The 27,839-nt window shown below is 37.5% G+C and overlaps 2 protein-coding genes across 2 annotated transcripts; both read right to left on the minus strand.

Annotated features, from left to right (window-relative positions):
- Positions 1-2,951: 2,951 nt before the first annotated feature.
- LOC139475476 (uncharacterized) lies at positions 2,952-12,455 on the minus strand. The gene is made up of 7 exons (XM_071258678.1): positions 12,386-12,455; positions 10,964-11,272; positions 6,017-6,061; positions 5,833-5,886; positions 5,598-5,612; positions 4,093-4,183; positions 2,952-3,573 (listed from the first exon to the last, which is right to left on the minus strand). Exons 1-7 carry the CDS (start codon positions 12,453-12,455, stop codon positions 2,952-2,954), a joined length of 1,206 nt encoding a protein of 401 aa, XP_071114779.1.
- Positions 12,456-17,316: 4,861 nt separating this feature from the next.
- Positions 17,317-27,248, minus strand: LOC139475115 (uncharacterized). The gene is made up of 7 exons (XM_071258366.1): positions 27,179-27,248; positions 25,835-26,152; positions 20,890-20,934; positions 20,701-20,757; positions 20,439-20,453; positions 18,381-18,471; positions 17,317-17,857 (listed from the first exon to the last, which is right to left on the minus strand). Exons 1-7 carry the CDS (start codon positions 27,246-27,248, stop codon positions 17,317-17,319), a joined length of 1,137 nt encoding a protein of 378 aa, XP_071114467.1.
- Between the last annotated feature and the right edge of the window lie 591 nt (positions 27,249-27,839).

Below are 27,839 nucleotides of genomic sequence, written 5' to 3' on the forward strand. Positions count from 1 at the left end.
AAGATTAAACATATCCAAACGATCACAGAGTTCGTCATAACGTTGACAGCTCAACTGATTGTAAAGCTGGCTTGACGGCCGTATCACCGCGGAAGCTAATATTAATAGAATAGTATTTTTTTCGGTTATTGTAGGCAGGCAGATTTAAATAATTCTATCAATTATAGGTTACAAAAGTTACTACAGTATGCAAAGAATGTGTGGCAATAACACGATATTAGTATCTTACTTCCAGTTTTAACACCGTCTGCATATTGAGGTCATGCACTCCAGGTAAAACACGACGTGAATGCAGCCACTACACTGTCACGAGGGAGATAGTCCAGGGATAGTCTGCTCAATGAGAATATTCCGACCTGTCAACCCCACCCGTGACATGTCAAGGTGTGAGATTAAAGCACCTAAAATTACGAAATGCCCTGACCCTCACGTGAAGTTAAACATGCCACTGTGTTTATTTTTATAAACACGATATGACAGTAAATGATATGTATCTCAGTGACCTAAACGGAGAGGAGCCGCCGTGTAAAGTGTCTCGGGCCTTTGTTCTCCCAGTTACAATACAAACTTCCCTATGTAACTGATAGTTCGTATCTGGACAACGTATCTGGCCAGCCAGCACCTATTAGTGGGATAATATATGAAGATACATCATAACATTGTGCTACAGCTTCACGTTAACTAATACAGTGGAATGTATTAAGTCATCATCCACCGTTGTTTCCTTTTCATTGTCGTTACATTTTTTGTACATCTCGAACCAAGCTATCATGTATATTACAAAAATACGTTGAAGAGCATTGTAATCGGACGAGATGAAAAACATGTTGAAGTTGAAAGTTCAAGGCGTATGAATATTTATTTATTTTCCTGTCAAGTATTCAAATATTCAACATGGTCATGAGTGTAGTATTCATCAACACCAAACAGCATAAATTTGACGGGGGCTGTCAAGATCCTGAATCCTGTGTATTGAACACAATAAGGCTATTTCATTACGACAGTGATGTACATGTACATGTAACCCACGAGCAACCCCTCATCACATTGTTCTCTCGAGTAAATAGTATTTGAACGTGACTTATCTGTTCTTATCAAGCACACACGTTTGACGGTCACCCATTCACTTACTCTCTACAACCAACTTTTGTTTAACATTGCCTGATTTGTGACCTCTGTGTTGTACACAGGATCATGTTCCACTACATGACCGTACAAACTGTTAGCTTGTATCAATCTAAAACACAATGTCATGCAATCGAAGACCTTACCTAAATTAAACTGCGTTCCGGTTGTCAACAAGGAAGTAAAAACTGGCGCGTTGGTTGAACGCTTCAAAGCATATTTTGTGTAACATTGTCACCTGACTTTCCATTCCGTTCGACTGCATACAACCACATTGTATGTTGGTGATGATCTAATTTTGTAACACAGCGGTCACATGTTTCACAGAGCTAGGATATGACTGATACATTGACTCGAAATATGATGCAATTATAGAGGTAATACCGTGGTAATATCAAATTAACACACATTTACATACAGTGTAAGGCGGTTTTAACAGTAATATATCATTAACAGTGTTGACATGGATAGACCGTGTTTGATGGTCATCACTGGGTCATCACAAACGTGCCCTGCAAATATCTATAGTTCTTTTTGGTAATGGCCTAAATAAAAATAAACCTTTTACACCAAACATATCATACCAATAATTAAATTCCTTCACCAGATAATAGTTAAATAATTAAGATAAAATTTCAAAGTTAAAATCAAATGGACTTTTATTCGTTGATCAAACAGGTTATATTTACAGAAGACATTTGATATGAAATTGAGAAAACGCACTAAAGGAAAGCAAGGAGTTTGTTATTATATGTAGTTTAGTAGGCACACTGGGACATGATAAGAAATTAACTATTTCAACAATAAGTTCTTGTTATGGGAAATTATCATGACAATCGTCTTGCTACACTGAAGTGATCAGCTTGCCCATGGGAAGACCCCACTCCAGTATTTGGATGCCACCAAAATGCTATTATAATTGCATTAGAATTATTGAGGACTATGTGCTATCTGGTTTAAATACCTATGTAACTATTGTAAATTATTCAATGCATGAGAGGTGACTGAAAAGTTCCGAGCCTAACTATGATCTACTGTAATGATGGAGTTAGCTGCTAATGCTTTTTTGTCTCCAAGGACATGATGTACATGAAAGGCAATATCAATAGTTACAGAAACGGGTAAGAATTGATACTGTAAAATGTATTAGACTTTATCATCCAACATGAACAAAAATAGCCATAGTGGCGCAGAATAATGTTACAGAAACGGTATAATACTTGGTAGTAAAAGTGTGAATTGAAGTGATCACATTTACATAAAGAAGAAATACACTGTAACGCTCGGTAAAAACGATTATCCACATTTGAATCAAACTTATATACACGTATTCATTATACTATGAACATTATCGTTGTGCTCAATTGGTATTTACGTTGACCTTTTATAAGTCAAACAGTTTATAAACTGTATAAGTATTATCAAAGTGATACATCTGATAACGGTGGGTATCCAAAGACCGTTTAAATACATGGAAGGATAATTACAGCTGAAGTTTCAGATTAATATGGAAGAACAACACATTTTAAATGTTTCTAATTTTGGCAAACCCTCCAGGGCCCGGAAATACTGCTGACAAAGTAATTGTTTTTAATTGATCAGGGCGAAACTGGGGCTCGAACACATTATCATAAATCGTGGCACTGCCAGTTGTGGCGCCTTGGACGACTAGGCTCCACGAGTCCAAAACATTTACTAGTATTTCTGAGATACAAAAAACCGTGATGTGAATACAAAAAGTGTTTGGTACCGCAACTGAGGATATTGTCAAGTTCAAGGTAATCACGAAGCTATTCGTAACACAGCACACAAAAACATATTCCAGTTTAGGAATATGCTCCTTTCATTGGTCCTGCAACAGAATAATCAGAATTGTCTGCCCTTCCTGATGCAGTGTCATACTGTGAACTAACAGTTTTAGGATGATTGATCACACTAGGGAAATGGTCATAGTCGTCTTCATCAGTGTTCCTATTGGTCATACTCAGTTGTGCCACTTCCTTAGTTGCAGAGACAGCAGTGTCGTAGTCATTCTGGTGTTTCTGCGGGTTGGTTTTTGTGTTGAAAAGATTGTAACCATAATCGTCTTCTCCATTAGTTCCTCCTGTATGTGCATGTTGATCCACCGAGGCTGTTGTGTCGTAGTCACTGGTCTGTGGGGATGGTTTGTCTCCGATGTGGTCATAGTCACTTTCAGTGGTAGAAGCTTTTGCAAACTGCTTTGAATTGTGCTTCCCAGCTGGTTCTATCATGAAATATGTGTCTGCATTTGGAGGAACAGCCAAGCCATCCGCGGTAGCGTAATCATAATCACTGCTCTGTGTCTTCAGGTCCTGAATGTCATGGCAGTTGTTCGGTGGGATTTTACCGGCCAAACTGTGTGTCATGTCAGGCTGTGCATCCAGGGGAAATGATGCGATATTCTCCTTTCCTTCGCTTTTTGCTCGCCTGGAAGTCACAGAGTTTAGATATACAAGGTGACATAACCAGTAATACAAGTACAAACAGTAGTATTATGAAGAACATATTTCAATACAATCTTAATTTCAATCATTAAAACAAATCTGTTTGGGTTATACTCTCAGGATCTTTCAGCGACGTTCCCAGTTTGTGAATTCTAGTCTCGCTAAAGTTTACGGGATTCTATTGTCTCAAAAATACAATGTTTTACCTTTCTAAAGGTACATCTGCCTCACTTTAATGGGTTCAAACGTTTCCACGATATAGTGAGTAGTCAAAAGTAATAGCTGATGAGACCGTTCGCTTTGCGTATTGTATATAATTGCAAGATTCTTGGTTCGAGATTATTTTCTGAAGAAGAAATGTGTGTATCTTTGTTTTTCCAAAACCTAACAAATATGTTTACAGAGTCACACACCACATAACTTCTATAGCAGGATAGCTTTACTGTTAATGATCAGTGTATGTGACAGATATATGAAACTGAATACATAAACGATTACTTACCTATTTCGTATAAGCCTCACTGATACCAATGTTACAACCAATATTGCTAAGACTGTGGCCACAACTCCACCAATAATTGCACCAGTACCACCTGCGACCGAACAAATATATGTCGATTAATTATTATTATCATATATCATTTATCATTATATATGTTGGCCATACCTAACATTCACTTTGTGAATGGTTACATTATTGCTGGACGATTAACGTCCTTCACACAACTTATCTGTTACTGATGTGTATTTACCACTGGCACATAAAATACCCTTGTAAAGATCCTCGCTTTTCATAACAGGTGACTAACCAGATAGGTGGTCATGCTTGATAACTTGTTTGATATTTCTTATTGTAACCCCATTTATAACTGGATTGTTTGGTCGAGATTCGATTATTAACAGACCACCAACACAGCTAAACAGACATGAAATACATCGTCAATTGTGAATTTACCGTAACAGATATACATATTTCGATCATCATGATGACTTGAACATGTTTTATTTTTATTTTATCTCTTGCATCAGTTACTGTCATTAAAATGATCTGTTATCATTAGAATCAAGTTTGTACTAACTTCCTTTCCAATACAGAGTATAACTGAGTAGGTCAAACATAGTAATAGTTTTTAATTATATTTTTCTTACTTGCATCAGCTGCATTTAAACTTACTGTTGCTGTCTGTTGAAGGAATGGGCTATAGCAGGATATAGTGAAATGTAGTTAATGTTTTGTACTGATCCATACAAGATTGTATTCATCTGATCCATAAAAAATGTGACAAATTACATGTGGGTCAATACATCCTGCTGTACGTGTATCGTTGTCCGCAAGCACTGTATTATTAGTCGTTGCTATTCTACTGGATTGTGCAATAGGAAAAATATAAATCGCATAAGTAGTATACACAAAACCCTATTCTAATGAACGTTATCGAAGTCATTCTGCACGGTGGATCCAGACATATTCTTTATTTATTTAGAAAATACGGAAACTCTTACATTGACAAATAAGAATACAACAAAAGCCCATATCACTAACTCTACCTTTTAACGGTCGTTTGATCATGAAGAAAAGTCAATAATGCATTCACAGCGAACTGTCCTGAACTATTGTCCTAAAGGTCTGGTTTGTGTAATATAAACATTTGTATTTATACATGCATTATACCTGTTGTTGTTTGAGTGTAGTTCCTCGTCGTTGCTTTTGAAGTGATATCTATAGTCAGTGATGATCTACTTGATCCTCCATAATCAGAAAATATAATCGTTGATGATAATACACTTTCCATATTAACAAGTTTACATATACATCATGATGGGGAGATATACTGATGTGTGGGCATTTGAAACGCAACTCTTACATTATCTATTTATATGACTATCTTTATTCTATTTGGATATAAATGCGGATCTTACACGTACACGATGTATCGGCTTTCATGCGCAAGCTAGTATTAAAAACAAGCTCTTAGGATCAACGAAGCTAACAAGTATTATGTTTACATTTCGATAAAGTTTCTGACAAAAAGACATGAGTGTTTTAGTGAGGCGTTTGTCCTTAAAGGTCGGATTGAAAAAATACTGTGTATCCGACTTTAGCGACACTGGCAAAAGTGTGTGTAGCAATATGATTTCAATGCGTAAGGCTTGAAGAAATCCATTTTTCTGATATTCAGAACTACAATTAACTACACAATGGACGCTACTAATTGTCTCAATGCTAAAGAACTTGCATTACCTGTTGAAATATGGTTGTTACCATCTGTTTGGGAAATATGACTGATTGTTGTACCTGTTTGATCAGAAAACACATTGGATATGTTGATACAAATATTAAACGTGGCTAGAGCACATTTCGGATGCGATTATACAACATGTTTTAAACATTATTCAGGGGAAATCTGGATATAACATTGGCCTACCTGCACCTGTCACTGGTCGACACGTCAAGCTAAAAGGGTTTGATGCTGCAATATAAGACACACATAACATCATAATGTCAGCTAATCTTACTGTTTATCTGGAATTGTAAGTATAACCTATTTGTCATATGTGTATATATGTGTGTGTATTTATACAAGCAATGTAAATATACATCGTGAAATTATTACTACACAATAATTAAATTGAGTGAGTTAGTTTGGTCTTACGACGCTTTTAGCAATATTCCAGCAATATCACGGCAGGGGACACCAGAAATGGGCTTCACACATTGTACCCATGTCGGGAATAGAACCTGGGTATTCGGCGTGACGAGCGAACGCTTTAACCGCTAGGCTACCCGACCGCCCCAATAATTAAAACTACTACTGATGGTGCAGTGTCACTCTACAGTCAAAAACAACATTTTGGTCAATAGAGATACACCTTGATCTTTGATGTAGTTGTATCAGGACTGGTTAACGTACGACTATGGAATTTTTATTCTACTATTGAACTAACTTCTATAAATTTGTGTAAATACAAAAAAAAAACGGTTTGTGTGCAACCCCCACTAAACATACTAAACATATATCGATACATGTTTTTATTTTTGAAAAAAGCACAAAGATATTTTCACTTCTTATTCTTACCATTAATCAGAAGCCAAATTAAGGTTGACGATGATCCCGGGAAATCCAAGTTTAGATATATTGGGAGTTCCGCTGTGACGTTGAGTCTCTTAAATGGTCGGAACCCAGGTGAACAATTGTTAATTATGATCTCATTCTCAGGTAGGACAGATAACTTTGAGAAGCATTGCCCTGGAGTTCCTCGTCCTGACCTCGCGTCAAGAGCATACACTGATATGCTTGTAGCAGTGACATCAGACTTGAAGCTGCACATATAATTGATGGTTTGAGTTGTAGAAGTAGGCATCCTATTTGCTCTGTGGATGAGTGAGACTTGAGATAATCCCTCTGCAACTGATCCACCGGTGTTTAGGAATTCACCTTCTGCAACATTTATATATGTAATTTCAGTCATTAGAAACATTAAGATAAACATGGGTGTCTTGAAGGAACCATATCCTTATCATCTTCGTTATCGTGCCAGGAGAGGGTTCATTTAGGACAATTCGTGATTGTCATAACACATAACATTCTATTTAAGAACACTTTTATCTCAGTTACGTAACACTTGTGACGTCATTCTATTGTTCGCACACTACATTATTATTGAATAAAGGGGCTTCCAGTATCGAAGAGCAAAAATCGAATACTATACTTAACGTGAGCTATAATAGTACTACACCACTCGCAGTACGAGTCGGAAATGCAAACTGAAGGAAAGCCTGCCTTTACCCGCACAAGAAAACAAATGAAATACAAGGATACGATGACATTGAAAATGTTTAATGATGTTGAAGTACAGCGTAATTTACTAAACAGACGTTGCAAACATTTCACTTCAATGCAGATTTATGTTGATCGCAATGTTAAGTCTTTCTGTGTTTAGAGACACCCCGCCACGAACCTCATAGGTTGGCTCCTTGGTCAAACTGATATTTGCTTGAATAAGAGTGCTTACTTCTTTCATCTTAGTACGCTTGCAGTTGTGCACATGGATCTAAGACCATATCTTACATATTAGCTGTATTCGTGCGGTATCCCGTCTAGCCTGATTTTATTGCACCTTCTTCATAATGTAGTCACAAGCTTCTGTCGAGCCAAAGGCTTTTAGCAAACCACGAAACCTCCCTAGACGGTTCATCCAATGATTGCAAATAATACGCATCTGGTATAGTTGGCGATCACTTATCAGCATTGCCGGGATGTTCGTCGGCAACAATGTCTACCATGCTTCAACCCTCCACTGATGGTGTTAGACATTTGCTCATTGTACATGAGTCATATTCTTTCCTCACCTTGACATATCTGAAATAGTGAAGCTGGTCCCCTGCGCAAATTCCTGTGTTCCCGTCCACCATGTAATGCATAGTTAATACCAGCGATATACCTCTTCGTGTCAAGCAGCTGCGCAAGGTTGTTGCTTTCCTCTTCGTTGAACTTATTCTTCCTCCAGGGTAACTAAAAGTATTTAGACATTATCTAAAGTATTCCGTAGTCTTCGAATTCCGTCAAACCAGGATCTATGTAGCTGTCTTTTGTTGATCTGTGCCTGTTACTTTGTGCCAAATTTTACATGTAGTGCAGTCAGGGTAGGTAAACCCATCTCATTCACCCACTTATCACTCATGTGCTGTTAACGCATCTGAAATGAAGAATAATTACGTAGCATCAATAAGTCATAAATAATATATGTATATGTTTACTTATAAAACGAGAACGGTTTATCAATGACCTTTATATTTTATTAACTGGAGTCAACGATTGAACAGATGCAATAGTCGGTGCTACAAGATCACATCAAACTGCCAAACTGTAAGGTATCAAACATAAAGTCAGAATGTTCTATCAAAAGATGACATCAGGTATACTAGCCAGACACCTTGTTCGGTTTCATTGGATAACTCATTAACAATGACATGTGCATATATTTGAACAAATAGAATATGTAATCAAATCATTGCCGATATATCTCATTTTTTGGCTCTATTGTAGCTATATTTTATATACGACATGCCTTGTGCAATAAAATTCCATTCTGACATGTGTTATACGTTGCTACTTCCAAATTTAATCCACTGTTAGCCATTGGGAAAAAAAAGCAAATGTGTAACTAGATATCAATTCATATTTATGCAAGATGTCTTATTCGGAACATTACAGATTTCAATACACAATGCCGACACTCGCGACTTGTTTAATGTTTTGAATACGGAATTAATGGCGTCACCCAATATTCATCGACTGGTAAGAATATACTTGCTCAACGGAAGACATACCATACTTGCTCGAAAGGAGGACATGTCTTCTTCCGTTTTAGGTATACCAAACCTAGAAGACGCAGCGGTGGTCAAAGTGTGTCCAGTCTTCTCATGGCGCGCAGTCAATATGTGTATGGATGCGTAGAGACGATACTAGTTTTACCACAGGAAGGATAAGGAACTCACTTGGTTGCTGATCATCTTCGAATTTAATCTTGCAGGTATTTATCGGATATTGATCAAATAACATAAATTCAGTTACTGAAACGAAAAAACATTAGCAACTTCATGGCAGTACCATTGTCGTTTTTACGTTAATCCTATCACATTATCAAAATTATTTTCCCCAAGAATCTAGGGGCAGTTTGTTTCCGTCAATGTGCTGCTTGTTTTATACAGGTAATGCAGGCACAGACAACATATTCAAACCGACGTTATGTACGCCACTCAATGATTGCCTGCTTGTGCCTGATTTCCGTTTTTAAAAATGTTACGTGTTACAAGTGAAAATTGTTTTGTTGAACATGTATTTGATGTTTGGGAGTATCCATGTAACTCTCTGTTCCTTAAACACAATGGATCTAGGTCCCTGTATTTGGCCACGAGACCCAAATAAAAATATTGGAAGATTTTATATTAATAACATAAGTGAATCAGATAAAGTTATGGAACGTTTATAGGTCTTTGTTTTATTTCAGAGTGTGTGAGTATTCAATTTATATCACGGCTTTGAAGACAGCCGGGAGTAATGCAGGGCTTAGACGTTTACCACTTTGATGAAACCCACGAGCACTGGTGTCATACTGACAAACGTAGAAACATAATCCGGGATTTGTTTTCTGGCGTGCCCAAGGGACGCAACTCTGCATAGCGAGGCTCTTCGTCTAAGACGACTGGGCACTCGTGCCCCCAGAGGGGCGTGGGAGGAGAGGTATTAGGAATGGTGTTTACCCCTTTGATGAAACCCACGAGTGCTGGTATGATGCTGACAAGCCAAGAAACATAGTCGGGGCTAACCGCGATTCGAACCATCAATTACTGGTTTCTGGCGTGCCCAAGGGAGGCAGCTCTGCACAATGAGGCTCGTCGTCTAAGACAACTGGACACTCGTGCCCCCGAATAACTGTAGAGTAGAAAGTAGAGGTTACAGAGAGCAAGTGGATCAATCTAAATGTATTCTGCGAAAGTAATCACCGAATAGCCTAAACTTGATTTCTTGCACTCTCATAAAAAAAAACTCGGACCAGAAATGTTTAAATACCCTTGAAAGGTATGTTACTTGTATGTATATCTAAAACTCAAACACATAACGCTCATGGTTTAAGTAATCAGTCAATAAACTCAGACACGGACACTCGCACACTCCCTAATCATCACATACACATACCGAATTCTATAATAGGTAATGTGCTTTTCGGTTGTTTTTAAAAGTCTGTCGTCCGTGTCATGTATGTTTCGATATTAATTAATTATCCATGACTTCACCGATATTGCCATTCTAACTACTGGTAATTACCCTATGCGTACAAAATATACTCCATTCTAAAGCAGACGTTAGACGACCCAGCTAGGGACACCGCAGCCCACCTGCATACCTCTTTAAAACTGTCAGTTGCTGGTTATTGTAATCGGGGGATGTTAACATATTTCTCGATACGTCACCATAATAAAGTCTACCATGAGTTTGACAGTAGATATTTTGTCGCCTAGCGTGTTCTTTGTCAAGTGGTTACTGAATGGGACGGATAATTCAATATTCAGGGCACGTTTGAATAGTGAATAGGTCGAAAATAATATCAATTGCAGTCATGTGTGGAAAAAATAAAGAAATAAAAACTGTCGTGGAAAACATAACTTCAAAAATCGCTACATGAGGAACATTTGCTACTGAATTAGTCTTCCTCTACACGAGTGGTCGCATAGTGTCGATGCACTGATGTTTTACAACATAGTCTACAATAAATGCAACTTGATGTGAAGCAAAATACCAACATGGTATGTTTTATCGAAACCCATTAGCTATTTTTGAATCAATTAATGTCCACCAAAACACACTTACTCTTAATGCATTGATATTTCACAACAGAGAATACTGCACCACGCCGGGGAGCAGGAAACACACACCGAGTCTCTGTTGAACAGTCGTTGTAGAGGGAGACCAGCTCGGCGTTGTTGAACCTGTGATGTCCATGTTCTGTCACATTGTCCGGGTTCACTGTGCAACTAGAGAGAGCAGCATCACACTCTGTATTGTCAGTGTAGTAGGCATCATAGATGGCGATCTGCTGGTTGCTGTTGCAGCTGATGTCATGCTGAGTACAGGAGAGGCCAGGAGAACCAAAGCATGCTTTACTGGTCTTTGTTGTACCTACACGGAGGGCACGTCAAAACAAGCATGTGTGAACATATACTGTGAGATGAAATTTGTTTGAAAATAGTATTTATGATTATAATATCGCTGTCAATATTGTCCAAAACACAATGTTTTCGCACATATGCTTTTTCATTGGTCAGACATTCATAAACACGTGTTAGTAAAGTTAGGGAAAATGTAAGGGCCGGGAATAGCATTTTAATATGATATAGATACATGTACATGTACATTTGTAGATAGCTGATAGCAATGTTTATGATAGAAAGGCTTGTTTTATCGATGAGATAAACCAATCCGATAAACTTGGTATCATGATCCGGTACATATGTCTAGGTCACTTAACAGAAACTACGTTCAATCTCGATGCCTTCGACTATACTGCTATTAATTTTAAAAAAATATGCACACATTCAAATTTGAACTGTACGGTAGGATCTATCCAACCCGATGTTGGTTATTCACTGGAGGATTAGTATAGGATTCATCTTATCAGACGATTTTGAATTTCCGAGTTCGATACACCCGGAGTTAACTTCCATTACATACATGTACCTATCACTTGCGATGAATACAATGTTTCATAATCTGAACCATACATTAGATCTACTGTGAAAAACACACTCAGCATACGCAGGTTAGAAGAATGCACTACATATAACTCCACTCAAAACCGAATATATTGTTTAATTGGCCAGTGTCTCCTGGAATACATGCAATATGTGCACTTCACTGACTACGTACACAGTGGACTTATCTAAACATACATCATGACATTGTGACATTGGGCTTACCCGCCTCGTTTTACTGATTGTATGTAGTCCTTTCCTTATTCTGACACTGACTACAACTTAAGTGACTGTACAGCTTCAGGCAATTACACAGCCCGTCATGATCATTTAGTACGCTTTCAACTGAAAACTATTTGATACTTTAAATAAACATTGCTGCGGCATGGATTTATACTCGTATATGGCTTAAACTGAATAAATTGCTTATTATACATCAATATGTTCTTTACTTTCCTGTCACAGTGTATACACAACAAGCTCTGTTTTATTTCAGTTGCTCACTCAATATTTCCCATCTCCATATGAATGTATGTCTTACCTGTATAACATGGCTGCAGAATGCAGCAAAAAAAGATTAAACAAATCCAAATGATCATAGACTCCGTCATAACGTTTACAGCTCTACTCGCCATGATCAGCTCACTTTGAAAGACAGAAAATTAGGGAGGGTTGCATTAGTCACAAATATAATATTTCCTCTTTTTAAGATCGCGTGCATATGTAAGTCAAATACAATACAAATGAGTATCAACAGTATCATTGCAGCGACAAGGCAACGTCAATGTTCTCTTTGTTACAATAAAATCTTCCCGATTAACCATTTACTCGTAATTCGTATCTGGATAACATATGTGACCAACCAACACCTATTAGTGGGATAATATATGCAGATACATCATAACATTAAACTTCACGTTAACTAAAACAGTGAAATGTATTTAATTTATTTAATCATCCGCCGTTGTTTCTTTTTAAGTATCATTGCATTTACTTATACACCTCGAACCAAGCGTTCATGTTTATTAGAAAATAATAAGTTGATGAGCGTTGCGGTCGGACTAGATGGGAAAAGGTTTGAAGTTGAAAGTTCAAGGCGTGCGAATATATATTTATTTTCCTGTCGCAGACAGTTTAGTACTAGTATTCTACAATATTCAACATGATCATGATCACGAGTGTTATATTCATCAGACACCAAGTAGCATTAAATATGACGGGCAGTGACAAGATATGTTTGACATTCCTTATCATAAATTCTGTATAGAACACATTCAGCCTATTTCATTACGAGAGTGATTTGTACATGTAACCCAAAATGTGTTTGATGAGGTTACCCTAGTTTTCGATTTCATTATTTTTCAATTGTTGCGAGAGACAAAGCGATATGCCACCACTCCCCAAGTGAGCTAATCGAGGTTGTCAACCGATGTAGTCCCACTGTAGGTTAGATACCATTTATTCTAATTTGGAACCGAGCATATTGTAAATAAGCGGTATCTAATCTTCAGTGGGACGACATAATATTTGAAAACATAGGATGCTTTTCTCCATTTTATTGCCAAAATATGTGTTCACGATGACAGAGCTATATAGGAATTGCATGAACCCAGAGGGCAGTCTGTTATGTTCAACATTCACCCGATGATTTACTGACGAGCAAGCAGTCTACTGGCACAAACATTTCCAGTAGTTGTTTGAACACCGCCGTTTTAAGCTACAGACCACGACACGGGAGATTACTCATTTTTGTGACTATGCGGCCCTGACAAAGTGGTAATTATAAGTGTGTGTTTTACTAAATAGTGTGTTCTGAGATAGATTCCATCATGTTTGATCAGCCGTTGTTCTGATATTGAACGTATATAACAGTCAAATACTTATCACAAGCCGTTATTATATGCATCGATGTGTAGGCTGTCGATAGATCTAAGTTTTAATACACACGGTTTTCGTGTGAAAAGACTTTATTTAAAAGAGGCATCAGTAGGCATGAGGATCCTCTTTTTAACCAATCAGAATCAAGCATTCTTCAATGTCATGGTTGAATACCAGTAAAATGTAAACGTTTTGAATTGGATACTTTAAGTAAACCTTACCACGTCATATATTCGTACTTGTACATTAGTATGGCATACCTGTGCTGACATGACCGCATACACAGAGGGTCATAAATCTATATATCCTTAAGTGTCCTTGTCATTATATACACCTGTAATAACTGTACTCTATTTTTATATTTGCTAGCCAACTATTCCTCATCACCATATAAAAATTATGTCATACCTATACAAACTGGCTGAAGAATGTAGCAGAAAATGGTGATGAATTGCCAAACGATCACAGACGTCGCCATAATGTTCACTGCTTAACTCGCCATGATGAGATCATCTGTACATAAACATAATGGGAGAGGGTTGCATTATCACACATAACTTACTTCCTGGTTTAACACCGTCTGTATATGTAGGTCATGCAATACAGGTAAAACACAAAGTGAATGCAGTCACTACGCCATCATGAGGGAGATAGTCTGATGATACTCTGTTCAATGAGAATGGTCCTACATGACAACGCCACCCATGACTTGTAAAGTTGTGAGATTAGATCACATAAAACTACGAAATGCCCTGACCGCACGTGAAGTTAAACAGGCCACTGTGTTTAATTTTGTAACACACGATATGACGGTAAATGATATGTATCACAGTGACGTAAAGAAGAGGGGCCACCGTGTAAAGTGTTTCGGGCCTATGTTCTCCCAGCTACAATACAAACTTCCTGATGTTATTGAGAGTTCGTATCTGGACAACGTACATGTAAGTGACCAACCTGCACCTGTTAGTGGGATAATATAGGTAGATACATCATAACATTGTGCTATGACTTCACGTAAACTGACACAGTGGAATGTATCATGTAATCATCCGCCGTTGTTTCTTTTTCAATGTCGTTATATTTACTTATACACCTCGAACCCAGCTTCCATGTTTATTATATAAAAAATATGTTGGTGAGCGTAACTGTCGGACTAGATGGGAAAATGTTTGAAGTTGAAAGTTCAAGGTGTAGTATTCATTATATATCACCAAGCAGCATTAAAGGTAACGGGTGGTGTCAAGATGCATTTAACGATACTTACTCCTGTATATTGAACACAATCAGGCTATTTCATTACGACAGTGATTTGTACATGTATCCCACGAGGTACCCCACATCAGGATGCATTATTCTCTCAAACAAATGTTATTAAAACGTCACATACCTGTTCTTATCAAGCACACAAGTTTGCTGGTCACACATCCACTCACTCTTTGCAACCAATTTCGTTTAACTTCGCCCGAATTGTGACCTCTGTGTTGTACACAGGAACATGTTCCACCACACGGACGTACACACTGTTAGCTTGTATTGATCTCAAACACTTGGAATCGAAGGCCCTACCTGAATCAACTGCGTTCCGGTTGTCAACAAGGAAGTAAAACTGGTGCGTTCGTTTAGGTCAGCTTGAACGCGTACTTACTCATGTAGCATTTTTCAATTGACTTGTGACTCCGTTCGACTGCACACAACATGACGACATGTACAGGTGGTTCTTTCCTACCTCCTCACATAAGCACATTGTATGTTGGTGATGTTCTAGTTTAGTAACACGGCAGTCACATGATTCATAAAGCTATGAAAAGACTGATACATTGACTAGAAATAAGATGTCATTTATGTAGGTAATATCGTAGCAAAAAATATCAACTTAACACATATTCACATACAATGTAAGACGGTTTTAACAGTAATATGGATATGGATATACCTGTTTGATGGTCATCACTGGGTCATTACAAACGTGACCTGCAAATATCTATACATATTTTGTTAATAGCCTAAATAAAAATAAACCCTTTAAACTAAACATATACCAATGATTGCATTCCTTCAGCAGATAATGGTTAAATAATCAAGATAAAATTTAAAAGTTCAATTCAAATGGACCTTTATTCGTTGATCAAACAGGTTTTATTTACAGAAAAGTTTTCATAGGAAATTAAGAAAAGAAAAAACCAAAGAGTTTGTTGTTATAAGGCACACAGAGACAATTACAAAAAGAATTTAACTATTTCACCATATTGTCAGAGTTAATAAGTTATTGTAATATGACATTTAGCACGACAATCGTCTTGTTATACTGAAGGATCAGTTTGTCCATGGAAAGACCCCACTCCAGTATTTGGGTACCACCGGAATGCTATTACAATTGCATTAGAATAATTGAGGACTATGTGCTATCTGGTTTAAAGATCTGTGCAAACACTGTACAATGTTCAAGGCATGAGCGGTGACTGAAAAGTTCCGAGCCTAACTATATGATGGACTGCGTTGATGGAATTAGCTGCTAATGCTTTTTCGTCATCGAGGAAATGATGTACATGAAAAGCAATGTCCAAAAATACCGAAACGGTGAAGAATTGATACTGTAATATGTATCATCCAACATGAACAAAAATAGCCATAATGGCCCAGAATAATGTTACACAAACGGTAAAATACTTGGTAGTAATAGAATGAATTGAAGTAATCACACTTACATAAAAGAGAAATACACTGTAAATGCTCGGTAAAAAACGATTACCGTATTCGACGTAATAAGCGCCCAGGGCGCACTCAAATTTAGAAATATTAGATATCTTTTTCCAGAATTTAATGGCCCATAATTAAGTGTGCATATAACACATGAGTGCGTATTATACGCGAATAAATAAGTCTTGTGTACATTGATCAATCGGACGGGGTGCTAATTGGGATTGTTCACTGTCCAACATATTAGCAAATATCGCCGTGGGCGCTTATTAGAGCGGGGCGCTGATTACGTCGAATACGGTAATCACGGTTGAATCAAACTTATATACACGTATTGTATTCATTGTACTTTATGAACATTATCGTTGTGCTCAACTGGTATTTACGTTGACCTTTTATAAGTCAAACAGTTTGTAAACTGTATAAGTATTATCAAAGTGACACATCTGATAACGGTGGGAATGCAAAGACTGTTTAGGTACATGGAAGGATTAAAGTGAAAGCGAATCAGCATTATTGCAGCTGACGTTTCAGATTTATATGGAAGAACTGCAAATGTTAAATGTTTCTCATTTTGACGAACCCCTCAAGGACGGGAATAGTGCTGACAATGCTATAATCTATAATTGATCAGGGCGAAACTAGGGCTCGAACACATGATCATATGCATAGATCGTGGCTCTGTGAATTGTTGCGCCTTAGATAACTGGTTTACCCTTGTTCAGCCTTAAACATATGCGTGCAAAATATTAATTTCTGATATACAAAAAAGCGTTATGTGAATACGAAAAGTGTTCGAACCACAGCACACAAAAACATATTCCATTTTAGGGATATGCTCATTTCATTGGTTCTGCAATCGAATAATCAGACTTGTCTGCCATTCCCGATGCAGTATCATACGGCGAACTCAGTTTCAAGATGATTGGTCACACTAGGGAAATGGTCATAGTCGTCATCATCAATGTTCCTATCGGTCCTATCCAGTTGTGCTACTGCCTTAGTTGCAGAGGCAGCGGTGTCGTAGTCATTCTGCTGTATCTGCGGGTTGGTTTTCTTGTGGAAAAGATTGTAACCATAATTGTCTTCTCCAATTGTTCCTCCTGTATGTGCAGATTGCAAAACCGAGGCTGTTGTGTCGTAGTCACTGGTCTGTGGGGATGCTTTGTCTCCGATGTGATCATAATCACTTTCAGTGGTAGAAGCTTTTGCAGACTGTTTTGCATTTTGCTTCTCAGCTTGTTCAAGAATGAAATGTGTGTTTGCATTTTGCATACCATCCGCGGTAGCGTAATCATAATCACCGCTCTGTGTCTTCAGGTCCTGGATTTCATGGTAGTTGTTCTGAGGGATTTTACCGGCCAAACTGTGTGTCATATCAGGCTGTACATCCAGAGGAAATGATGCAATATTCTCCTTTCCTTCACCTTTCGCTCGCCTGGAAGTCAGTTCAGAGATACAAGGTGACATAATCAGTGATACATGTACAAACAGCAGTATTATGAAGAACACATTTAAATACAATCTTGATTTGAATAATCAATACAATTTTGTCTGGGTTATAATCTCAGGATCTTTCAGTGACGTTCACGGTTTGTGAATGCGAGTCTCGCTGAAGTTTAAAGGGGTCTATTGTCTCAAAAAACACGATGTTTAACCCTTTGAACAAAAACGTAGATCTCTCTCGATTTATTTCGTTTCACATGTATACAAGTGTAGTATGTAGTCAAAAGGTAATTACTGATGAGACCGTTTGCTTCGCGTATTATATATAATTGCAAGATTCTTGGTTAGAGATTATTTTCTGAAGAAGAAACGTGCGTATCCTTGTGTTTCAAAACCTTACAAATATATGTACAGCGTGACAGTCACACACTGTATAATTGCTATAGTAGGATAGCTTTACTGTGAATAATTAGTGTATTTAACAGATATATTTGAATACATAAAAAAATACTCACCTATTTCGTATAAGCCTCACTGATACCAATGTTACAACCAATATTGCTACGACTGTGGCCACAACTCCACCAATAATTGCACCAATGTCATCTGAGATCGAACAAATATATTTAGCTTAATTATTATAATAATACATCATATATCATTGTATATATATTATGTTGGCTATACCAAAATTTCACATTGTGAATGGTTGCATTACTGCCTGACGATTAACATCCTTCACAAACGTTCCCTGCTGCTAATGGGTATTTACAATTGGCACATACAATACCCTCGTGAAGATGTGGGTTAGAACTGGTCTTCGGCAATCCACACTTGCCATAAGAGGCGACTAACGGGATGAGGTGGTCATGCTCACCAACTTGATTGATGTGTCGGATTGAAATCTCATTATAACTGGATTGTTTGGTCCAGATTCGATTATTTACAGACCACCAAAGAAATATGAAATATATCAACTTTAATTGCGAATTTACCATTACACACATACATATTTCAATTCATCCTTTTATTTGAACATCTTTTCTTTTATCTCTTGCATTAGTTACTGTCATTAAAAGGGCCCGTTAGAATCTAGTTTGGACTAACTTCTTTTTCAATACAGAGTATAACTAAGTAGGTCAAATATAATAATAGGTACAAGTTAAATATTTCTTACTTACATAAGCTGCATTCAAACTTATGGTTGCTGTCTGTTGAAGGAAGGAGCTGTAGCAGGATATATTGAAATGTTGGTAATGATTTGTACTGATCCTGTACTTATCGGATCCATAAAGAATGTGACAAATTTCATGTGTACCAACACACCCTACCTGTTTTGTGTGTATCGTTCTCCGTTAGCACTGTGTTATTGGTCGTTGCTATTCTACTGGATTCTGCAATAGGCAAAAATAAACTTCAATCCCATAAGTGGTGTAGACAAGACCCTATTCAAATGAACTTTATCGAAGTCGTTCTGCACGGTGGACATATTTGTTATTTATTTAGAAAATACATCAAATCTTACATTGACAAATAAAAATAAAAACATAACTCGTATCCTCTTTAACGATCGTTTGCTGATCATAAAGAAAAGACAATAATGCATTCACATCGATCTGTCCTAAACTATAGATTACATTTATCGGATCCATAAACAAATGTGGCAAATTACATGTGGGTAAACACACCCTACCTGATGTATGCGTGTCTTTGTCCGTAAGCACTGTATGATTGGTCGTTGTTATTCCACTGGATTCTGCAATGGACGAAAATGTACTTTAAACACATCAGTTGTATTCGCAAAACCCTATTTTAATGAACTTTATCAAAGTTCTGCACGTTGGACATATTCTTTATTTATTTAGAATATACATTAACTCTTACATTGACAAATAAGAATAGCAAAAAACGTATTCTCTTTAACGATCGTTCGTTGATCATGAAGCAAAGACAGTAATGCATTTAAACAAACTGTTCTAAGCTGTTGTGTTGAAGGTCTGGTATGTGTCAAATTTGTATTTACACATGCAGTATACCTGTTGTTGTTTGAGTGTAGTCCATCATCGTCGCTGTTGGAGTGATATCTATTGTTGATCTACTTGATCCTACATAATAAGAGAATGTGAACGTTGATGATAATATACTTTCTACAGTTAAACCACAGTTATAACGAACTCGAAGGGGTCACTTATTCTAGTTCGTTTTAACCGTAGTTCGTCTTAAGCCTATATACAGAAAGTGGCCGGGATAAAATAAGTTCGTTATATCCGTCTGTTCATTATAAGCGTGTTCGTTATAAACGTAGATTACAGTATTTACCAAGTTTTCACATATGACATATTTGCAAGGTCATTCATAACACGTTACGAAATGCATACATCATGATGGGGAGATATACTGAAGTGTGGACATTTGAAACGCAACTCCTTACCAAATCAATGTATATGTGCATCTTTGTTTTATTTGGATATAAATGTGGATGTAACAAGGATATAATGTATCGGCTTTGACGTGCAAACTATTATTAATTACAAGCTCTTAGGATTAACAAAGCCAACAAGTAATATGTTTACCTTTCGATGAAGTTTCTGAAATTAGAATTATCATTGTCTGTTAGATATGTTTTAGTGAGGAATTTGTCATTACAGACCGGACAGAAGAAATACTGTGCATCCGACTTGAGCGATAGTGGCAAAAGTGTGTGTAGCCGTATGGTTTCAATGCGTTGTTACACAGCGTAAAGCTTAAATTAATATTTTTTTCTGATATTCAGAACTACAATTTACTACACAATAGACGCTACTAATTGTCTATATGCTGCGAAACTAACATTACCTGTTGAAACACGGTTGTTATAATCTGTTGAGGAAATTGCTGTTCCTGTATTTGTACCTGTTTGAACAGAAACAATATTGAATATTTTGATACAAAATATTAAACGTGGCAATAGCACATTACGGATGTGATTACACAACATGTATATGAACTCTATACAGTGAAAATCTGGATATAACATTGGCCTACCTTCGCCTGTCACTGGTTCACACGTCACATTAAAAGGGTCTGAAGCTGCAATATATAACACACATAATATCATGCTGTCAGTTAATCTTACTGTTTATCTGGAATTAGACGTATAACCCATTTTTCACATGTGTATATTTGTGTGTGTATTTACACAAGCACTGGAAATGTATATCGTGAAATAATAACTACAAAATAAATAAAACTACTGCTAGTGGTGCAGTTTCACTCTACAGTCAAAAACAACATTTTGGTTAATAGAAATACACCTAGATCTTTGATTGTATTGTATCAGGACTGGTTGAGGTACGACTTCTCATTCCTACCATTAATCAGAAGCCAAATTAAGGCTGACGATGATCTGGGAAAATCCACGAAGTCAAGAGATATTGGGAGTTCCGCTGTTACGTTGAGTCTCTCAAACAGTTCGAAGTCAGATGAACAATTAGTCATTGAGATCTCATTCTCAGGTAGGACAGATAACTTTGAGAAGCATTGCCCTGGAGTTCCTTGTCCTAACCGCGCGTCAAGAGCATACACTGATATGCTTGTAGCAGTGACATCAGACTTCAAGCTGCACATATAATTGATTGTTTCTATTGTAGAATTAGGCATCCTATTTTCCCTGTGGATGAGTAAGATTTGAGATAATCCCTCTGCAACTCCTCCACTGGTGTTCAGTAATTCACCTTCTGCAACATTCATTGTTTCAGTCATTAGAAACATTAAGATAATTAACATGAGTGTCATGAAAGCATCATATCTAATCATCGTCGTTATCGTGCCCGGGGAGGGCACGTTCAGAACAATTCATGATTGTCAGATGATACTTTTCACCTTTCTAATATGACTTGTATGATTTTAGGCGCACAATTAGTCCTTTTCCACATCACATTTTACTTTAGAACACTTTTATCTCAGTTACGTAACACTTGTGACGTCATTCTATTGTTCGTACACCATATTTTTATTGAATGGAGGGTCTTCCAGTGTCGAAGACCGTAAAGCGAATATAATATTTAATGTGACCTGTAGTACTAGGACCACTGGCTGTACGAGTCGAAAATCAAGCTGGAGGAAAGTCAGCACATACTCGGACACGAAAACAGATGAAATACAAGGATACGATCACATTGAAAATTTTAATGATGAAGAAGTACATCGTCATTTAGTAAACAATAATTACATCAATTTCAGTTGCATGCAGATTTATGTTGATCGCGATGTTCTGTGTTTGGATACACGAATCTCATAGGAAGGCTCTGCGATAAATCTGGTATTTCCTTTAATGACAGTGAGTACAACTTTCATCTGAGATTCTGTAGTACGCTCCGAAGACGGTTATTCCAGTGGTTGCAAATAAATCGCATCTGGTATAGTTGGCGATGAACAGCAGGCGCCACTTTTAAAACAATTTCACAACACTCTTACACATCTGTAAGCATTGCCCGGATGTTCGTCAGCAACACTGTCTGCCATGTTTGAGCCCTTCACTGTTGGTTTCTTACTGTACATTAGACACCTACCTTCTTCACCTTGACAGGGATGGTGAGGAAGGCTAGTTGTTAAAGCGTTCGCTCGTCACGTCGAAGGGTTCGATTCCCGACATGGGTACAATGTGTGAAGCCCGTTTCTGGTGTCGTCCCCCGGCGTGTTATTGCTGGAATATTGCTAAAAGCGGCGTAAAACCATACTCACTCACTCTTCACCTTGATAGATCTGAAATAGTGAATTTGTTCCGCTGCGCAAATTCCTGTGTTCCTGCCCACCATGTAATGCAAAGTTAATACCAGCGATATAGTTCATCGTGTCCAGCAGCTTCGCAAGGTTGTTGCTTCCCAAATAGCCATTTCGACCACAGAACTTCTTCTTCCTCCAGGGTAACTAAAAGTATTTCGTCTTCAATTTCAAGACATTATCTAATTATGAATTAAAAGAATTCCGTTTCTTTAAATCCCCGAACAACTGATTGCACACGACGAAACTGTTCAGGATCATCTTAACCGCTAGCTCATCCAGAGTCAGAATCTTCGAATTCCCTCAAACCAGTATCTATGTAGCTGTCTTCTGTTGATCTGTGCCTGTTACTTTGACACTCCTTTAAACTCATCATCGCCCATCTAATGTATCGCGTTGTGCAGTCAGGGTAGTTAAACCCATCTCACTCACTCAACGAATCTGAACTGAAGAATAATAACGTAGCCTCAAAAGCATAAACTATACATGGATATGTTTACTTATACAACAAGAACGGTTTATCAATGACCCCAATCTTGTATTAACGAGTCGATGACTGCATAGATGCAATAGTCGGTGCTACAAGATCACATCAAAGTGCCAGACTGTAAGGTATCAAACATAATGTCAGGAATACCAGCCTGACACCTTGTTCGGTTTCATTGGATAACTCATTAACCTAGATCTATGACATATGGATACATTTGTACAAATAGAATATGACTAATTTGACATCTAGTATTACCAAAGTGATCATGACGACGCAGAACACATCTATTTTGGGGTTTTTCATAATGCTCAAACTTATGTGAACGGTATTGCCGCTAAAATATGCTTCACAGTTTCACTTTGTATTTTAAAAGTGTTACATGACATTTTCTCCTTTATAAAGGTGTTATCAGAGTGTAATCAAATCATTTCCGATATATCTCACTTTGTGGCATTATTCATATCTGACATGTCTTATGTAATAAAATTCCATTCTGACATTTGTTATACGTTGGTACTTCCAACACAAATCGACTAATAGCCATTGGAGAAATCAAGGAAATGTTTAACTATGATATTTATTCACATCTATTTAAGATGTCCCTGTCGAAACATTACAGATTTCAATACACGGTTGGTCAAACTGTGTCGAGTCTTCTCATCACCACGACACATGAATATCAGCTCATTGTTAATTATGTAGGAAAACTCTGGATTTGACTTCACAATACGTTGTTCACAACTATTTTCTGCCTTGTCACACGCAGTTAATATTCATATGGACGGGTGGAGGCGAGTTTTACTAGTTTTACTAGAGGCAGGCTAAGGAACACACCTGGTTGTTTATCATCTTCGAAAAAAATCTTGCAGTTATTTATCTTATATTGATCGAGTAACATAAATTCAGTTGCTGAAAAGTTTTTGATATGTTACGACAATTTGATAATGAATGAACACCTGTCAAGTCACAAAATATAATAATAATAATAATTGATTTGTAAAGCGCCTAATATCCATCGACAGTTGCTCACTGGCGCTGTGACAAGGTTAAAAAGTAATATCTATGTACATATGCCAACAATCAGGAGATCTATTGAAAAGCTGAGGTGAAGAAGTGGGTTTTGAGGAGAGACTTAAATGTTTCCTTAGAAGCAGAGTTTCTCAGATTCAAAGGCAAAGCGTTCCATAACTGTGGACTGCAAAAGGAGAAGGCACGGTCAGACATAGCAGAAGTAGACAGAGGCTGATACAGTAGAGTTCCACCAGAGGATCGGAGATCACGCTCTGGAGTGTACAGAGATAAAAGGTCTTTGAGATAGTCTGGATAGTCGCTATTGTTGAGAGAGAAGATTTTTTTGTTGACAACGTATTTGATGTTGGGAGTATCGTGTAACTCTACTTTCCTTAAGCAGAATGGGTCTCGGTCCCTGCATTTGGCCACGAGACCCAAACAAAAATATTGAATGATTTTATCTTATTAACATAAGTGAATCTGATAAAGTCATGGTACGTTTATACGTATGTGTCTTATTTTAAAGTCAGTGTAGCCTCACTAAACAGTATTCAAGTTATTTCACAGCTTGTCAGCTCGGCGTGGAGGACAGGTATTAGGCGTTCACCACTTTGATGAAAACCACGAGCACTGGTATGTTGCTGACAAACCTAGGAATATTATCGGGGCTATCCGGGATTCGAACCATTAATTATGGGGACGAAGGGACGCAGCTCTGCACAGCGAGGCTCGTCGTCAAAGACGACTGGGCACTCGTGCCCCCGGATTATTGCAGAAGTAGAAAGTACAGGTTACAGAGAGCAGGTGGGACACATTTAATTGTATTCTGAGCAGGTATTCACCGAATAGCCTAGCCTTGATTTCTGGCTCTGATTGTCATAAAAAAGAAATGGGACCAGAAATGTTTAAACACCCTTGAAAGGTATGTTACTTGCTTGTGTATCATGTGTATCTACTTGCATGTGTAACTTAACCAATAACGCCCATGATTTAAGAAATCAGCCAATAAACACGGACACGCACACTCACGCACTCCCGAATCATCACATACTCATACCAAATTCCACAGTAGGTAATGTGCTTTTTGGTTGTTTAAAATCTGTTGTTCGTGTCATGTATTTTTTAATATTATTTAATTATGCATGACCACATCGATATTTCTATTCTAACTACTGGTAATTACCCTATCCTTACAAAATATACTCCATCCTAAAGCCGACGCTGGAAGACCTAGCTAGGGACATCGAAGCCCGTCTGCATACCTCTTAACTGTCAGTTGCTAGTTATTGAAATAGGGGGATATTAACTTCGCATATTTCTCGATATGTCACCATAATAAAGTCGACCATGAGTTTGACAGTAGATATTTTGTCGCCTGGCGTGTTCTTTGTCAAGTGGTTACTGAATGAGACGGATAATTCAATATTCAGGGCACGTTTAAATAGTGAATTGATCGAAAATAATATCAATTGCAGTCATGTGTGGAAAAACTAGATAAATAAAAAATGTCGTGGAAAATATAACTTCAAAAATCGCTACAGTAGGAACATTTGCTACTGAATTAGCGTCGGTACACTGATGTTTTACAACAGAGTCTACAATAAATGCAACTTGACGTGAAGCAAAATACCAACAGGGTATGTTTTATCGAAGTTACTAGTTACTAGTTATTATTAAATTAATTAATGTCCATCAAAACACACTTACTCTTAATGCACTGATATTCCACAACAGAGAATGCAAGAACTTCACTACGCCGAGGAGCATGATACACGCACTGCCTCTCAGTTGAACAGTTGTTGTAGAGGGAGATCAGCTCGGTGTTGTTGAACCTGTGATATCCACGTTCTGTCACATTGTCCGGGTTCACTGTGGCGCAATTAGCGAGACCTGTACCACATTCATTATTGTTAGTGTAGTAGGCGGCATAGATGGCGATCTTCTGGGTGCTGTTGCAGCTGATGTCATGCCGAGTACAGGGGATTCCATCGGAACCATAGCATGCTTTACTGGTCTTTGTTGCACCTACATGGAGGACACGTCACAACATGCATGTGTAAACATATACCGTGAGATGAAATTTGTTTGAAAATAGTATTTATGATTATAATATCGCTGTCAATATTGTCCAAAACACAATGTTTTCGCACATATGCTTTTTCATTGGTCAGACATTCATATACACGTGTTAGTAAAGTTAGGGAAAATGTAAGGGTCGGGAATAGCATTTTAATATGATATAGATACATGTACATGTACATTTGTAGATAGCTGATAGCAATGTTTATGATAAAGGCTTATTCTATCGATGAGATAAACCAATCCGATAAACTGGGTATCATGATCCGGTACATATGCCTAGGTCACTTAACAGAAACTACATTCAAACACGATGCCTTCAACTATACTGCTATTTTTTTTTTTTTAAATCTGCACACATTCAAATTTGAACTGTACGGTAGGACCTATCCAACCCGATGTTGGTTATTCACTGGAGGATTAGTATAGGATTCATTTTATCAGACGATTTTGTTTATCCGAGTTCGATACAACCGGGGTTGACTTCCATTACATGCCTATCACTTGCGATGAATACAATGTTTCATATTCTGAACCATACATTAAATCTACTGTGAAAAACACAGCATACGCAGGTTAGAAAAATGCACTACATATAACTCCGCTCGAAACCAAATATATTGTTTAATTGGCCTGTGTCTCCTAAATTCATGCAATACGTATACAGTGGACTTATCTAAACATACATCATGACATTGTGACTTTGGGCTTACCCGCCTCGTTTTACTGACTGTATGTAGGCCTTTCCTGATTCTGACACTGACTACAACTTAAGCGACTGTACAGCTTCAGGCAATTACACAGCCCGTCATTTAGTACGCTTTCAACTGAAAACTATTTGATACTGAATAAATTGCTTATTATACATCAATATGTTCTTTACTTTCCTGTCACAGTGTATACACAACAAGCTCTGTTTTATTTTAGTTGCTCACTCAATATTTCCCATCTCCATATGAATGTATTTCTTACCTGTATAACATGGCTGCAGAATGCAGCAAAAAAAGATTAAACAAATCCAAATGATCATAGACTCCGTCATAACGGTACAGCTCAACTCGCCATGATCAGCTCATCTTGAAAGACAGAAAATTAGGGAGTGTTGCATTAGTCACAAATTTAATATTTCCTCTTTTTAAGACCGCGTGCATATGTAAGTCAAATGCAATACAAATGAGTATCAACAGTATCATTGCAGCGACAAGGCAACGTCACTGTTCTCTTTATTACAATACAAGCTTCCCGATTAACCATTTAATCGTAATTCGTATCAGGATAACGTATGTGACCAACCAGCACCTATTAGTGGGATAATATATGTAGAAACATCATAACATTCTGCTTCGACTTCACGTTAACTAAAACAGTGAAATATATTTAATTTATGTAATCATCCGCCGTTGTGTCTTTTTAAATATTGTTGCATTTACTTATACACCTCGACCCAAGCGTTCATGTATATTACAAAATAATATGTTGATGAGCGTTGCGGTCGGACTAGATGGGAAAAGGTTAGAAGTTGAAAGTTCAAGGCGTGCGAATATATATTTATTTTCCTGTCGCAGACAGTTTAGTATTCTACAATATTCAACATGATCATGATCACGAGTGTTATATTCATCAGACACCAAGT

This window comes from Haliotis cracherodii, unplaced genomic scaffold (assembly GCF_022045235.1).
Source record: "Haliotis cracherodii isolate W230 unplaced genomic scaffold, xgHalCrac1.p SCAF_3, whole genome shotgun sequence".
Taxonomy (NCBI): Eukaryota; Metazoa; Mollusca; class Gastropoda; order Lepetellida; family Haliotidae; genus Haliotis; species Haliotis cracherodii.

What these genes read in the sequence shown, in the direction of transcription:
- LOC139475115 (XM_071258366.1), bottom strand. Translation starts at nt 27,248, where the DNA reads ATGACGGAGTCTATGATCATTTGGATTTGTTTAATCTTTTTTTGCTGC. An exon ending in TCTGCAGCCATGTTATACAG is followed by an intron (nt 26,153 to 27,178) that starts GTAAGAAATACA and finishes TCCTCCATGTAG; the next exon opens with GTGCAACAAAGACCAGTAAA. An exon ending in GTGAGGCTTATACGAAATAG is followed by an intron (nt 17,858 to 18,380) that starts GTGAGTATTTTT and finishes ACTGACTTCCAG; the next exon opens with GCGAGCGAAAGGTGAAGGAA.
- LOC139475476 (XM_071258678.1), bottom strand. Translation starts at nt 12,455, where the DNA reads ATGACGGAGTCTATGATCATTTGGATTTGTTTAATCTTTTTTTGCTGC. An exon ending in TCGACCAGTGACAGGTGCAG is followed by an intron (nt 5,887 to 6,016) that starts GTAGGCCAATGT and finishes CTGATCAAACAG; the next exon opens with GTACAACAATCAGTCATATT. An exon ending in GTGAGGCTTATACGAAATAG is followed by an intron (nt 3,574 to 4,092) that starts GTAAGTAATCGT and finishes TGTGACTTCCAG; the next exon opens with GCGAGCAAAAAGCGAAGGAA.